The 17,550-nt window shown below is 35.4% G+C and overlaps 2 protein-coding genes across 5 annotated transcripts in view; one reads left to right on the forward strand and one right to left on the reverse strand.

Moving 5' to 3' along the window:
• Positions 1–6,836, forward strand: part of LOC115212398 (cytosolic endo-beta-N-acetylglucosaminidase-like) — a 30,430-nt gene extending 23,594 nt beyond the window's left edge. The window contains 4 exon segments of the mRNA XM_029781288.2: positions 125–300; positions 1,827–2,081; positions 4,414–4,522; positions 6,453–6,836. Of these exon segments, the coding sequence (XP_029637148.1) occupies positions 125–300; positions 1,827–2,081; positions 4,414–4,522; positions 6,453–6,767 (855 nt within the window). The 3' untranslated portion in view covers positions 6,768–6,836.
• A 3,102-nt stretch (positions 6,837–9,938) lies between these two features.
• The window catches only part of LOC115212386, a 15,998-nt gene continuing 8,386 nt past the window's right edge, over positions 9,939–17,550 (reverse strand). For 3 of the 4 annotated variants that reach the window (XM_036503378.1, XM_036503377.1, XM_036503379.1), the window contains exons 2-3: positions 12,979–13,158; positions 9,939–11,533 (exon numbers count right to left, since the gene is read on the reverse strand). In XM_036503378.1, the coding sequence (XP_036359271.1) occupies positions 10,254–11,533; positions 12,979–13,158 (1,460 nt within the window). In that variant the 3' untranslated portion in view covers positions 9,939–10,253. Of the gene's footprint in view, positions 11,534–12,978; positions 13,159–16,648; positions 16,853–17,550 lie in introns of those variants that run through there. The other variant, XM_029781266.2, reaches the window with a different exon arrangement.

Consider the following 17,550-nt stretch of genomic DNA (forward strand, 5'->3'; position numbering starts at 1 on the left):
TTGTTTTCTCGTTTTGTTTGTTTTTTGTTTTTTTTAATGCAGGGAAAGATATGGGTTTTCACCTTGAAAAATATTTTTCTTTCTCAATGCATTTTTAAATGAAAGAATATCTTTTCTTCCACAGTGCCTTTCCAATAAAGAATGGGTCAGTATGGGAATGCAACAGATACAACTAGTTCAAAATTCTGTGAACTCTAACGATGAAGTTTTTTCCAAATTGTGTCTAGAAGATGGTTTTATTGGTGGTAGTTGCTTGAAAATTTTTAAATCAGTTCCAGGAAGTCAGAGTTACTTGCACAGGTAATATCTTAATAAGCATCCAGATAAAAGATATCTCACAAGTGCCCCAATAATAGCTATTATATAAGTGTTGAAGTTATAGATACCACATTGATTTCAAAGTAATAGATATTATATGATTGTTCAGTTGATATATATCACTGTGGTAGTTAAGAGGTTCTGAATATCACACAAGGAAAACTTGTTAATTGTAATTCCCCACTTACCAGGGGTAAGTAAACCAAAATCCTAACAAATTATTTCTTTTAGCTTATTTTAAGGTCTTTTTTTTTGTTTTTTGTTTTTTTTTTCTCAATTCATCATTGTTATTGTTTGACATGTTTTGCATGCTGGCATAAATTGGACAATTTGACTGGAGACAATGAACAAGAGAAATGCACCAAGCTTCAAAGTCTGCTTTGGTACAGTTTCTATGGTTGGATGCCCTTCCTAACACCAACCACTTCACAGAATGTACTGGGTGCTTTTTACATGGCACCAGCGCGAGTGAGGTGGCAGCATAGGTAATGTGGAATGTGGGCAGTGTGCAAGAGATGCACAATATTAGGGACAGAGTTACAAGTACAAAGGAAGATGAGCATAAGCAGTGGGGGCTGCTGTTGGCAGAATGAAAGGGATTATTGGATGAAAATGGAGGTGGAGTGGAAAATTAGATGGTAGGGAATGATAATATGATCGTGAGGTGAAAAGTCAGAGTTAAAACAGCTGAGTGAATAGTCTCAGTGAAAAGAGTGGAGGGGTTGGTGTTATGAAGATGAGTTGACGGGCAGAGAGACATGTCATGCAAAGATTCAGTCTCTTGCCCACAACTTATGTGAAATATATCACTAACATGCAGGGTTTTTTGTACACACACACACACACACCTCAGAAGTGTTCAAGTGATAGTTGATTCCTGGACATAACCATGTCCAAGTAACAGCTGTCAAAGTTATGAAATCAACTAGGCTTGAATTTTGATTTATTGATCCAAATGAGTAAGATTTGTTTGTAGCAGTTGCAGAAGACACTGTGGGAGAATACAATGCATTTGGTGAGTTAGGGGTTAAAGTATTTTAATGAATGAAGGCTTGTTATTTTAGTTGGGCATCCTATTTTTGTATATGGCCTAGATGTTACAGTAAAGTCCTTGTTATGAAGTAATGTGGTCATATTTTGGAGTTGATATTTGATAGGTAAAGGAAAGTATATTTAATTTTACATTGTATAAATTAATCAAGCAATTGATATTGGCATCAGGAACACATTAAGTTTTTATGATAAAGTAATATGCAATGAAAAAAAGTAGTATATCCTATGTGCAATTTCTCTCACTTTTATAACATTACAGGAACTGGATGGAAATCTAATCCTTATGAATCTCTGGAATTTATTGAAAAAATTAACTAATTCTGCAAATGGTGATTGAATTTAAAATAGGGTTTGATAGCTACAAGAGTTGCTTTTGATTAAGTATTAATTATACATTTCATTTGCTTGAACCATTAATGAATTCATACTGTATTTTCTTTATCACAATCTTCCAGCATCTTCCATTGTAATGTGACAGTGAATGAGGAATTATTAGTCAGTTTTTGTGTGAAATCATTAGTAGAACAAATCAAACAGGAGTGCCTGCAACTAACATTCACTAGAAAAGACGGTAAACAAGACAAAGTACTTCTTGTGGCAAATTCAAGCTATTATCCAGTGGAACTTCGAAAGAGTGAAGTGAAGAGGATTCTTGAAAATGCAGATATCTATCTTCTTCCTGAAAATGGATCCAATGGTTGGAAACAACAGTTAGTAAAATATTGGCTTTACTCATATTCATTTTCAGATTTTTAATTGTTCTTTGATATTTCTCTTATATGCTTCAAAGGTACATTTGTGTGTAAGTCTGATTTAAAAAAAAAAATTCTTGTATGAGAAATAGTTTAAAAGTTAACATCATCATCATCATTTAAAGTTGACTTGTTCATGCTTGCATGGGTCCGACAGGATATGTTGAGGCAGATTTTCTACAGTTGGGTACCCTTCCTGTCACCAACTCTCTCCTCTTTCCAGCAAGGTAAAGTTTCCCTGTCGCAAGACATGGTAGCTAGAAACTGAAGGAAGCTCATTGTGTGTTTATGTTTACACAAATGTGTGTTTCTGTGTGTGTATGTGTTAATATATGTGTATGTATATGTTTGTGTGTTTGATGCCAGGCGTGACCAATGCTAGTGTTGCCTGACTAGCATCCATACCAATGGAATGTAAAAGGCACCATTCAAGTATGGCTGATGCCAGTGCCACCTGACTGGCTCCTGTGTCGGTGACATGTAAAAACACCATTCGAGCATGGTTGATACCAGTGCTGCCTGACTGGCTCGTCTGCTGCTGGCACATACAAAGCACCCATTACACTCTCAGACTGGTTGGCTTTAGGAAGGGCATCCAGCTATAGAAACCTTGCTAGATCAGATTGGAGCCTGGTGCAGCCTCCCGGCTTGCCAGTTCTCAGTCAAACCGTCCAACACGTGCCAGCATGGAAAGTGCACGTTAAATGAAGATGATGATGATGTGTATATGTATGTTTGTGTGTGTGTGTATGTCTGTGTGTTTGTGTGTGTGTGTGTGTGTGTGTGTGTGTGTGTGATTGTTGCATTTTAGAACAGCTAGAGAAATATAGGTTTTTCATGAATGAAAATTGATTGGTGTGATAATTTAAATTAACTCTGTCATTCTTTTAAGTTATGATTTTCAGTACTCATCCACAAAAACTTCTATTACTTGAGTTGTTCTAAGATCTGTACAAACATGGAATTATGAATATGAAAATGACGTGTGTATATGTGTGTGTGTGTGTATTGGCATTATTATATATTGGCATAAAAATAACAACAGATGGATAATGGTTCATTCACTACAGCTGTTTCCAATGAATTTTTTAATTGATGAACAGAGGTATTGCATCATGTGAAATAAAAACATTTTCATCAGGTGAATATGTGCAAATTACACATTCAAACATTCCAAACATCACCAGTTTGTGCTACTTCATGATCCACTGACTAGTAATAGTATATATATATATATCATAATCATCAATTTTCAATGTTTACTTTTCCAGCTTGCTTTGGTCAGACAAAATTAATTGAGGCAGATTTTCTACAGCCATATTCCAATACTCCTACCCTGTTGCCAATCCTCACCTGTTTCCAAATATGATAATCTTTTTCTAAGGACAGGCATGTTTCATGGAAAATTAGAAATGAAGAGCACCACTTTTGTGATAGTGACACCTATTTCTAACTGTATCAAGACAAGGAAACACATACATACACATATATGTGTGTGTGTATATATATATGTACATACATACATACTACAAATTTCTCTCTGTTTCCACTAAATCCACTCTTGGACTAACCCTATAGTAGGTGCTATACTCAAACCATATCATTAGGAAGTGAATTTCTTAACCGTTATATATATGTGTATAATTTCTAAACCATATATATATATATATATATATATATATATATAATATATATATATATATATATATATATATATATATAATTTCTGTAAAGCATAATAATAGATAGTACTCTGAGGTAGAAATGACAATTTTAAAAGAAAACACATCATCATCATCATCATCATCGTTTAACGTCCACTTTCCATGCTAGCATGTGTTGGACGGTTCAACCGGGGTCTGGGAAGCCAGGAGGCTGCGCCAGGCCCAATCTGATCTGGCCTTGTTTCTACAGCTGGATGCCCTTCCTAATGCCAACCACTCCGAGAGTGTAGTGGGTGCTTTTTATGTGCCACCTGCACAGGTGCCAGACGAGGCTGGCAAACGGCCACGATCGGATGGTGCTTTTTACATGCCACCGGCACGGGGACCAGACGAGGCTGGCAACGGCCACAATCGGATGGTGCTTTTTACGTGCCACTGGCACGGAGGCCAGACGGGGCGGTGCTTGCAACGGCCACGTTCGGACGGTTCTCTTACGTGCCACCGGCACTGGTATCTCAGCTACAATTTCCATTGATGTTGAAAGATTTCGATTTTGATTTACACCATTATTAATTTAAAAACAGTGCAGATTTTTTAAAGTTTTGGTTCTCTGTTCTCAATTTTAGTTATTTCTTGGTGGAAGTGAAGGAGCAGCCACGTGAACTGACTGATATCAGTATTGGATTATACCAGAATTCATTGGAGCCTTTTGACTTTCTACTTGGTCAAATTCAGGTAATAATGGTTTCAAATTTTGTCACAAGGGCAACAATTTTGGGGGAAGGGGATTGTTCACTTTATATCAACCCCAGTGCATAACTAGTACTTATGTAATTGACCCCAGTGCATAACTGGTACTTATTTAATCGAACCCAGTGTGTAACTGGTACTTATTTAATCAACCCCGAAAGGATGAAAGGCAAAATTGACCTCAGCAGAATTTGAACTTTGAACATGAAGAAAGATGAAATGCCACTAAGCATTTTGCTCTGTGTGCTAATGATTCTGCCAGTTCACTGCCTTAAATTCCGGTAATAATAATAATAATTATTGTAAATTTTGTATTTTGTCATTATTATGAGGTAAGGCACAATAGTGAAGATCAACATTTCTGCATTCATAATCACTAGAAGTAAATAGTACGATACATTACATTAATAATGTTGATACAAAGGTGAGCTGAAAAGTTCCTGGCTTTTGGTTAAAGAAAATACAGGAAGATCAAATAATTTTAATTTTATTCAACATGTGCCCTTCTCAGATTCACACACTTATTGCAGTGGCCCTTCAGTTTTTCTAAGCCCTGCAAAATAACTAGGAAGGTTGAACCTCCAACCAGACCTTATTTAATTATTTTATTTGCTAAAAAAATGTCTGAAACCATGGTTCAGGAAATAGATGGTAAATGTTTTTATTTTTCATTCCCTTTGAGATTTTATCCATAACTAGTGGTTTGAACTTTAGCTGTTCCTTCTAGCGTAAGGGAGTCCTATGATGGATACCTCTTAATCTGTTTAAATATACAATATATAGTCTATGGACTAATTTTTCTATGTGCTAGGCCACTGGTAGTAAAAATTTCTAAAATCTTTATTACCCTGATATTATTAATTATGTATAATGATTTCTGGAAAATTGTTCGAAGAAATTGCCAGCACTTTTTTTTTTTTTTGCTGCCAACAAAAAACTGCGCTTGTGTGGTGGATTTGAAAAAATTAGAATATATAAGCAAGAGGCACATGCTGGATTCGCCTCATACATATATGTTTAATCTTGGCGTACCTGTTGACGAAGACTTTGCCTACCAAATTATTTTATTTGCTAAAAAAAGTCTGAAATCATGGTCCAGGAAATAGATGGTAAATGGTTTTTTTTTTCATTCCCTTCGAGATTTTATCCCTAATTAGTGGTTTGAAGTTTAGCTGTTCCTTCTAGCATAAGGGAGTCCTTTGATGGATACCTCTTAGTGTGTTTAAATGTACACTGTATTTTATATATATTTATATATAAATATATATATTTATAATATATAATATATATATATATATATATATATATATATATATATATATATATATAAAGACACACACAGATAAATATATACATATACCAGATTCACTCACAATGCTTTGTTTGGCTCGAGTCTACAGTAGAGGACACTTGCCTAAGGTGCCGCGCAGTGGTACTGAACCTGGAACCATGTGGTTGGGAAGCAAGCTTCTTACCACACAGCCACTCCTGTGCCTATATATAAAACTATGTGTATCATTAATTTCATAGGGCAGAAGGCAGAAAACATTTTACAGAAGAGGTTATAGTTGGCTTTTGGGTGTTTTACATATCTTTTAAATGTGGTAAAATTGTTTTAAACTATGATGATATTTAAGGTAAGTCTAGTAATAAAATTCTTTAATGGTTCTGTTGCAGTGTACTGAGAATTTTCTGTGTCTACCGGTTCACATTTTATTATACTGTCAAAGTTTGCAACAGAAGATTCTAATGTAGTGTGAATCCATAAAGTTCTACCATTCATATTATGTCACTTGTATGTTGTCTATGTGCTCATTTCTCTCTCATAGCCTGCCTGTCTTTTTTTTTGCTTGTTTCTCTTTCTGAGCGTATTTATCAATTCCTATCTCACTGCCTACTTGCATTACTATTTCAGATCATTCCTATCAACGAGTCTCAAATATATTCTGTCAAGATCACTGACTTACAAGCTAAAGACATGGCTCATTTTCGGCAGATCGTCATAGACTGGAACTGTACTGATATGTCACTAGTACACTACTACAACATTTATATTGCAATTTTAGATGAACAACCGGAACTTGTTGGACAGAGCATCACCTGCAAGCATGTGTACTCACTACGAGAGGAACAGCAGAGTTGCGATTTTATAGTAACTGTACAACCAGTGATGAGAAATGGCTGGGTGGTACCCATTAACAATTGTTCTTCTGTGGAAGTTGAAGAGTAATCTTTCAAATCCTAATATTTGTTTCTGTTTGTTAAAGCAAAAAGTTATTTTAAATGACTTTTATATCCATATGCTTTTATAGTCTTTCACTTGCTTCAGTCATTGGACTGCAGCCTTGCATGAGCTTTGTACTTATTCTATTTGTCACTTTTGCTGAAATGCTAAATTACAGGGATGTAAATAAAACAACACTGGTTGTTAGACAACACACCGTTTCTTTCTATCAAATTCCTTCACATGGCATTGGTTGGCCCAGGATTATAGTAGATAATACTTGTCCAAGGAACTGTGCAGTGGGACCAAACCTGCATCCACAAGGTTCCAATATGAGCAGCTCACTATAAACAAATTGCTTAAGGGTCCAAACGTGCCACACGCACATTGGAACTGGCAATAACATTCTATTTATACATGTCACTGCTTAGCACTCCCACTCCATTATTTGTTTACAGTGAGCTGCCGATTGATGCTATCAGTCATTGTACGATGACTGAGATAGCATAAGAGAGACAATCTCTCTTGTCAATTCACAGCACACCCTGTTTGGTTTCTATGACTGAAGAGGAGATAACCACTCTAAAAATGCTAGCATCTCACATCTGGGTAGGTGGCACTGCAAGCTGATTTAAGTGTATTTACACCATTTGTCTACAGCAAGAAATTTTCTCGACGACAAAACACAGTGAATAGTGAGTTTACAGGTTCAAACATGCCACAAGCATATTTGAACTGGTAATAACATTGCATTTATACACATCACTGCTTAGTGCTCCCATTCCATAATTTCTTTTATTACATTATATGATCTTTCTACTCTCCCACAAGTATATAAAAAGAAATGTGAAGAGAACCTCTGCAATGTTGTTTGACTTTGGGATAAACAAAAATAACATCATGAAGCAACTAGAGAGCTTTTGTAGCTACTCTAGCTACTAGAAATAACTACCAAATTTCCTTCAAATTATCCTATTGTCTGAAAATAGTAGAACACAAAGAGAAATTGCACAATGTTTTCCTTGATACACTGTACTTGAACATCTTTGATCACAGAATTTGCATATCAAAGCAAGCCTGAAACTAAAGCATATTTTCATATATCCGACTGGCATCCGTGCCAGTGGCATGCAAAAAAGCACTATTTCAACATAGCCAATGCCAGTGCCGCCTGACTGTCACCCATATTGGTGGCACATAAAAAAAGCACCATTCGAACGTGACCGGTGCCAGAGCTGCCTGACTGGCTCCCATGCCAGTGGCATGTGAAAAGAACCCACTACACTCTCGGAGTGGTTGGCATTAGGAAGGACATCCAGCTGCAGAAACATTGCCATATCAGATAGGAGCCTGGTGCAGCCTCCTGGTTTGCCAGTCCTCAGTCAAACCATCCAGCCCATCCCAGCATGGAAAGCAGACATTAAACGATGATTAATGATGATAATCATCATCATCATCACCACCATCCTTTTTGTCTGCTTTTCCATACTGGCATGGTTTGGGTGAGACTTTTGAAGCAACATTTTATTGTTGCATGTCTGTCCCACTAGTTTTTTTAGTCACTTATGATCCAAGGATATGGTGTGTGTCAATTCTAAAAACCAACATCTACACTGTTACTGATATACTAACATTAAGTTATCATTTAACCATATTTTAGGTAATGTCCAATCATAAATGGCTAAGTTGAAAGAATGTTGGACTACTTGTTTAGCAGTAAGTCAAAGAGTAATAGTTTAGCATTCAGATTATTCTGTCAAATGTAATGCTTATTTATTCACATTGTTTTGAATTAATCATGCATTAACTTTTAGCTTTGAGATTTTTATGAGGTAACTGCTTATTTTTAGAATGATTTTGTAGGGTTGTTTGTTGAAGGGCCAGATCTAACAATTTTGAACATAAAACAATATTTTGGCTAGACATGGCCAGTTTAAATGCTAAAAGGTTAATAGTTTGTCACTGTTCATACTAGACAAAGTTCTTAGTTGTGTTTCATCCACTTTCACATTTTGAGTTCAAATTCTGCCGAGGTTAACTTTGCCTTTCATCCTTTCAGAGTCAATAAAATAAGTACCAGTTGAGCAGTGGGGTTGATGTAATCAACTTATCTCCTTCCCCATATTTCCTAGCCGTGTGCTAAAATTTGAAACCAATATTGACAATGACAAACCTCTTAATGCCTTAGGGTTCATTGGGGCACTGCAGCCATGCAGTGTATCTAGGACAAGAAAGCCTGGCAGAGCCCATCCAACATAATAGGCAAAAGACCTAAATGTAGATATATTATAAATTGCCAGCCTACATCACTACAACCATTTTAACATTACTTGAATGGGTGGACAATATTTTCTCCCGTACCATGTGTTGCCAATTGTTGTGGTCCTTTGTTAGCATCTTCATGAGAGTTCATCTTGCAATCAGTTTTCACCATTTTGTTCCATATCATCTTAATTCTCCATCTTCCACATGTTCCATCCACCTTAATACTTCATGTATGTCATCTTATATATAAAACCACATTGCTGTCTCAAAACAGTCTTCTCTTTTGCACACTACATTTGATCCCTGTGAGCTCATTTCTACTGCATCATTCATGCATATTTAACATTACATATCATTTCACACAACAGAATATGCTAGCTGCATTTCTTTCTAGTCTTAGCAACATTATATATGTTGTTTGTTCATTTAACATCCACTTTTCCACTTTAGCATCGCTAAGTCATAAACAAATAACTGGAAGTTACTTATATTTTATATTTTACCCAAGACAGATGCAGTTTTATATTACAACTTTGTTTTGAAGACAGCAAACTGGCAGAACCTTAGCATGCCAGGCAAAATGCTTGGCAGCATTTCTTTCAACTTTATGTTTTAAGTTCAAATGCCACCGTAGTTGACTTTGCCTCTCATCCTTTCAGAGTTGATAAAATAAATACCAGTTGAACACTGGGGTCAAAGTAATTGACTTGCCACCAAAATTGCTTACCCTCTCCCTGAAATTGCTGACCTTGTGCCAAAATCTGAAACCAATATTAAAACTGTTAATGAATAATCCCAGGTGATTTGGATGAGTAATTTTACAGACATAATGCTCAAGTTTCCTTACCCTTCAAAAATATTGAGAAAAACAGGGGAAAAAAATTTGAAATAGATAGATAGAAAGTCTAAGAATTGAGGTGTTGATATTACATTTATTCCGTCATTATAATCATTTCAAAGCTATGAATATAAATAATGAATTCATAATATTACTGCATATTACATGTGATCCATACTCATTTTGTTGTACATTTCTGTGTACACTTTTATACAGTATTTACAGAAGTGCTGAGATAATTGCTTAGATTTCTGAATTCCCATTAATCTGATATATATATACACACATACATATATCATAGTTTCAGTTGTGGCTTTGTTGTTATCACTGTTGAATCTACTTGCAAACAAAATGAATATGAATGGAACCAAAGTAATCTTCCACCATATTTACAATTTTAAGTTGATAGTTGACATGTAAAACCCATCGTCTTGGCGGATTTTGTCCGTGGAACACAAATATAAGTTGTCAACAGCCTGCTCACCAAAATCACAGTTCATATATTGTTCATAGATGGAAGGATCAATCTGATTTGATTCAGTCAGCTTGCTGACTTGACGAGTGAGTTTCATTATAGTCATATGAGGTACAAAATTCTTGTTTATGTCCGTCAACAATTTCTCTTCAAAAAAGTAACATTTGAGTTTCTGAACAAGGTCTGTGAGTTCTTCTGGGATTTTGATGCAACCATAGACAACACGGTGGGAAAAATGGTAAATGTTTTTAATTCTAATTGGATCACAGTCAGCAACTGTTTTAGAAAGTTCCTCTTGTAGATTTTTTAACAAATTTGTAGCATCAGCAATTTGATGGGTATGGTCAAGACGCAACATACATAGTGTTAGATGCAGACAGACAGGTGGGATGAAACAGTCAAAGTAGGTTGGTTTATTCTTTAAGATATCTTCTTGCATCCATGCAACTTTTTTCAAGATTTCTTCATTAGTTATTCTCAATGCTACAAAAAAGTTGGGCTGTGTGATCTTTGCGCAGAATTCATCATCACAGAAAAAGTTGGGGTCACTTGGCATTTCATATCGAGAATCTGATTCAAAGACCAAATTTTCTTCCATATCACGTTTCAATTGTTCTTCATAATTAGATACTATATCTGTTATTGTCATTTTACTTCCTGTTGAGCCAAAAACCAAATCAAGACGCTGAACTTTATCCCAAACTTTTATTGTCTTGTATTTAAAATAGAATATTCTGTGTTTTGGAATGGCCAATGTATAATAATTTACTGTTGAAATATCTTCCCAAGAAAAACTATCAAAAGATTTCTCAATAATTCCCACAAAACGATCCATATAACCAACAATAAAATCTTCAGATTTTAAGTTCTCATCCCATTGAATTCTAGAAATTACATCAGAAGCTGTTTTCATTGCTGGCTTCTTATCAATAATTTTATCCTCTTCATTTGTTAAACTTCGTTTTTTCTTAGAATGTTTTGCAATTGGTTTACCTTTTTCTTTGACTGGCTCTGTTATATCACTTTGATTCTCTGTCACCCACTGAAGACAGGCATCAATCAAGTTCTGTATCATAGGTTTACCAACAAATTCCTCAGACTTTTCCATTAAATATTTTGATAGTTGTGAATTGTGAACATTTGAAAGACTGTTTGATGTTGGAATTATTGCAGGTACGACATCAGGATATTGCTCTGCAAATAAAACAGAAAACTCTTTAAAAAAGATAACAGAGTGATATTGAATAGAAGTATCGGACATGTCTTGAGGGATTACTGAAATAACAACTAATCACTTTCTTTTTATTCTCTTTCATTGAAGGGTATGTAGTATTGAGGTAGGTGGCTTATCCCAAGTGTTGAGTGGCAAGAGTATCATCATCATCGTTTAACGTCCGTTTTCCATGCTAGCATGAATTGGACGGTTCAACCGGGGTCTTGGAAGCCAAGAGGCTGCACCAGGCTCCAGTCTGATCTGGCAGTGTTTCTACAGCTGGATGCCCTTCCTAAAGCCAACCACATCATGAGTGTAGTGGGTACTTTTTACGTGCCACCGGCACAGGGACCAGAGGAGGCTGGCAAACGGCCATGATCGGTTGGTGCTTTTTACGTGTCACAGACGCCAGTCAGGCAGACAGAGTGATAGGAACAAGTGTCTTGCTGTAGAGGATATATATATATATGCACATAGGAATATTGTAAATGAAAATGATTGAAGGCTATCCAGGTAATAGACAAGCAAACAAAATAGAGTGAAAAAACCCCAGAAAAGTAAAACATTCAATGAGAGGACCAAGACAATGTAATAAGTTGTGTAAGAAAAGTAAATGGTCCTTCATCAAGGAAGAAGAAAGAGAAAAAACACGGAGGATAAAAAAAGGCAAAAACAAGGTTCAAATAATATGGAAAGAGTAATAAACAATACCATCATTATTTAGTGCTTGTATTCCATGCTAGCAAAGGTTGTGTGGTTTGACAGGATTGCACAAGTCAGAGTACTGCATCAAGCTCCAATGTCAGTTTTAGTATGGTTTCTACAGTTGAATGACTATTCTAATGCTAGTCACATTACAGAGTGTACTGGGTGCTTCTTTATGTCACCAGTAATAATGAGGTTGGAAAGTAGTTCAAGACAAGACTCTTTCATCGAGGGGTATGTAGTACTGAGGCAGGTGGCTTATCTCAGGTGTTGAGTGGCAAGAGTATGATAGAAGGATAGGAAGAGCTGTCTTGCTGTAGAGAAGGAGAGATGGTGATGGGATGTCAGGACATACCCTCAAAGTACATGAAGGTGAATGTAATGAGGATGGAGATGGAGGAACTAGTGAGAAGATATAGACAGAGAATCAGGTAAGTTCATGAGAGTGTGAGGTGAGCTATAGATGCTTATAGGTAGGTATATAGCTGATGGAATGAACAGAAACAGGGAAAGGAGCATGGTTAGTGGTGAATATTTTGGAGGAAGGAAATAGGAGGGGGACAAGGAAGAGCCATAAAACACTAAAAACAAATGTTACAGCAAGAATGAATCATTTACTTTAAATATATATTTACAAAAATACATTAATGAAACTATAAGACATTTGACAAAAATACACTTTTTACAGACTTTTTTTGCATAAGTTTTCTGTTATTCTTACTTGTTAATTGAAATTTCAGTGACAAATTCTTTATTTGGAGCTGGATAGTAATAATGTATGCAAAGTCTCCAACAGATTCTATTATTTTGCACTTTGATTCATGATGTTTCTTTAAATGAGAAATTTCTTCAGCCACACAGCCAAGAACTGCACTGTTTTGATCATCTGCCATGAATGTCACTTTGAAAAGACAAAAGGAGCAAAAAAATAAATAAATAAATAAAAATATCATAATAAAGAAGTAAAAAGTAGATTTTTTTTTTATCAGCTTTAATAAAGAATTTGGTCACAAACATATACACACACATTCTCACACACATGGATACATACACACAAACATACATATGTACACAAATAAGACAGTGAAAATACATAAAAATTTTCAAAAATTTAGAATGTGATTTTACAGTTTTGTTGAAATCTAAATTCCACTGTTGGAACTTTGTTTTACATTTAAAAACTAATCCCCTTTGGAGGAAGAACTGAAAGTTCAAGGAATATATGCAGCAAAGAGTCTGCTTCATTGATGAGGTAATAATGGCTTCAAATTTTGGTACAAGACTAATTGATTCAGGGGAGGGGATAAGTTGATTTCATCGACCCCAGTGCTGAACTGGTACTTATTTTATCAACCTCAAAAAGATGAAAGGCAAAGTTGACCTTAGCAGAATTTCAACTCAGAATGCAAAGATGGATGAAATACTGCTAAGCAATTTATCTTGTGTGCTAATGATTATGCCAGCTCAGCCACTTTACTGATGAGGTAAGAACAAAACCAAAACCTGTCTAGAAGGGTTTTCATCCTTGCCAAAATAATATATTATCATCATTGTCTTAACGTCCACTTTTCCATGCTTGCATGGGTTGGATGAGTTTACTGAGGCAGATTTTCTGTGGCTGCATGCCCTTCATATCATTTAACTCATCATCATCATCATTGTTTGACCGTGGTCAAGACAATGGAATTTACCATGCTACGCCAGACTTCATGGTCCATCATAGCATTACGGAGGTCCTGTTGCTATATCTAACTCATACCAAGACAAGACATGGTAACTCAAACACACACACACATCTACCTACCTATCTATCTATCTATCTATCTACCAATCAATCAATCATGAGAAGCTTTTAGTTTGTCTACTCACATGGTTTTGATTGGCCCAGGTCTATAACAGAAGACACTTGCACAAGAAGCCATACACTGGAACTGAGCCTAAAACCATGTGGTTGAGAACCAAACTAATTCACTACACAGCCATTCCTGCACACATACACATAGGTGGGTGGGGAAAATGAGGTGTTTTTACTGCATTTTTGACTTTGAGACAAAATGTATTTTTTACAAATGTTCACTACTTTACAAAAACTATATTAGCTAAGCAAATGGCCTTCCCTAAATGCATTTAAACTACTATAACATCATCTGATCGTCATTTCAGAAAATTATTGCTGTTCTCTCTGAGCATATAAAAATCAAATTTGGTTGGGGAAAAATAAGTAGGACAAGGCAGTGTAAATTTGCCGCTTCAGAAAACAGACTCATAGTCACCAATATCCATCCCTGGACATCAGAAAGATCAGAGATAAAAAAAATAATTTAAATATCTAGGTGAAATGAAAAAAGATCAAGGAAAAATTAACGAAACTCGATTAAATAAAAAAAAAAATATATATATATATATATTGTCTATAGCTTCTTCACCACCTGCTCTTTGTGATATATTTACACACTATGCAGTTAAAGAGAAGAAATTATTGTAATTAGTCATTACTCATTTTACCCCAGTCTAGACATTAATTTTTTGAAACTTGAAAATTATCAAATTAGACATTAATGTGGGAAAATTTTGACTTGGAATCCAACGGAGAAAAGAATATTGACTGTTAAACACCAAAAAATTATCCAGATAACTTATTAGCAACCTCAATTACAATCAGGTTCAAAGTTGAGCAAAAATTTCTTGAAAATACAAAACCTGTCACCTGACTTCAACAACAACCACACTGACCAGTTTTTACTCCTAAATATAATGTAGCAATACAAAACGATGATGCAATATTTGCAATGTAATGATTTCAAACAGGCAGGGAGTAAATAACAAGAAATCAGGTTACAAATTTTGCCCTACTCCCCTATGCTGGAATGATTGAGAATTCACTTGTTCACTTCACAACCACTAGATCTCAAGTTCAACTCGCTTGAAGTCCGTGTAGCCAAATGCCATTTTATATAATCTCAGGTTAACACATTTCCTGATTGTGACTATAGGGAGATTTTTGGAGGATTGGCAGAGTTGTTAGTGCTGTCGGAGAAAATACCTTGTGGTACATATTCGTAACTCTTTACGTTCGAAATGCAAGTCACAGCGAAGTCAACTTTACCTCTCATCCTTTCAGGGCCAATAAAATAAAGTACTAGTCAAATACTGGAGTCGACGATATCGACAAACCCCTCTCCCTAAAATTGTTGGCCTTGTACTTAAATCAGAAATATTTTTTGATATTGGTACAAGGCCAGCAATCTTGGATCTCAACAGTCCAATTATATAAACATACAGAACTGATTTTTATTTTAATTTCGAGTTCATTTTCATTATTATTTCTTAAGCGAAAGACGGTGAACAGGCAAAATCTTAGCTAACTGGTCAAAATGCTTGACGTTCTGAATTCAAATGCCACGAGGTCGACTTTGCTTTCATCCTTTTGGAATGAATAAAATTAGTACTAGTTGAACAGTGGGATCGGGAGAAATCCACTTCACCCTGCATGAAATTGCTGGTCTTATGTCAAAATTTGAAACCATTATTTCTTAAGCGATATAGACGGTAAACAGCATTTTATATTTTTACCTCTGATATGGTGCTTTTTGACAACTTCCCTTGCATCAATTGCTTTTCACTTCCTCACTTGAAATGTTTCTTATCAATCAAAATATTAATCGAAAGTGTAAATATAACAAATTCCTTACGATCTATGCTTCATTCGTTTAAACGCTTCTCAGAAAATTGGGGACAAAAACTGAAAGGTTCTAGTATGTAGAAACTGGGTGGGGAGTCGATGCCGTCTCCACTTTTTCGACAAATATTTTTCTCAACACTTAACATACTAGAATTTTATCAATTTTATGCCTAGTAAAACAGAAAGCATTATTTCCTTAAAAACATTTGAATGGGTTGTGGGCTGTATTGTAAACATAAGATCTCAACAAGTTAAGTCTACAGTTCAGTTTCACTTCAACATATAGCTATTTTACTTCACTTACGCCTAATAACATAGAGAAAAGTATAATGCCGTTTGCGATTAGCTATGTTTTAGTAGTTCAGCTGTTATAACACTCGTGTGGAATAGTTTACATGTTTATGTGTACACACACGTATATATTCATGTTTATTTTCATGAAAAGTTATAATAAAAACCATTTTACATTAAAGGATTGCTCAATACTTTTGCAGAGTACATATTTATTATACTTTTACGAGAAAAGTTGTGACTAAAACTTCGAAGTTTCGGCTTGCTCGCCTCATCGGACAGTCCTATGAAGGCTAGCAAACTTCGAAGACGTTATATATATATATATATATATATATATATATATATATATATATATATATATACACACACACACACACAACTTTCATAAAGAATAGTTTAACTCTTTTTTTGTTACCTGAGATCTCCGTTGGGGAGCAGCTTTCTGTTATAGTTCAGGAACGAGACACTAATAATGTGGTTACAAGAGGAGTAGGTTAGCAACCGAGTTTTTTTATTATTATTTATTTATACACATTGTTATTCAATCATTACACACGATGTCGCAATAATACGATTTCGTATATTGATCGAAATCATAAATAAAAGAAAATTATATTCAAGGGACGTAACTCCCAATGACTTTTTTTCTCACCTGAAAAATCAATCATATCACTTCAATCAGAAAACAGCATTGCTGTTTATTGTCTTTTATTTTCCATAAACCTGTAACCATGTACTATTGTTAAGCACCCACACTATTAAAATATTATCGTGAAGCAAGTCATTCAAAATGCTTAAAATAGCCGAATTTCCCTCAGCTCTTACCCGATCCTTACAAAAAAAAAAAAAAAAGAAGCCAGGTGTAAATAGATACACGCCTCATCTAACATAATTTCAGAATAGGAAATACTCAAGATGGAGGAAAGTCCCAAGCCGGGAAGAATTTAACCAAATATTTCTGGCTGTGATAGAATTTTCAGTGAAGACTGAGACTTTATCTACAACTCATGAGTTGTAGATAAAGTCTACCACAGGTGTTCAACAAGAAATTACGGAACTGTTTATCACATTCGAAAACGTAATGTTTCCAAAAACATGTACCTAGATCTCTGGGAAATGTTTAAACTGTCCTATTTGTAGCAACTTAGGTGCGGGATCAGCTCGGGGTTTGTCCTAGGGAAAAATCAAGCATGAACCGCAAATTGGAGTCAGGTGGCGATAAATGTCTTGACCATTACCATTTATTGAGGAAGATTTAGCTGATATTTTTAACAGATATAGTGACTACAGAGGTTATATAGGTTATGGAGGTGGGGG

The sequence above is a fragment of the Octopus sinensis genome, linkage group LG5 (assembly GCF_006345805.1).
Source record: "Octopus sinensis linkage group LG5, ASM634580v1, whole genome shotgun sequence".
NCBI lineage: Eukaryota > Metazoa > Mollusca > Cephalopoda > Octopoda > Octopodidae > Octopus > Octopus sinensis.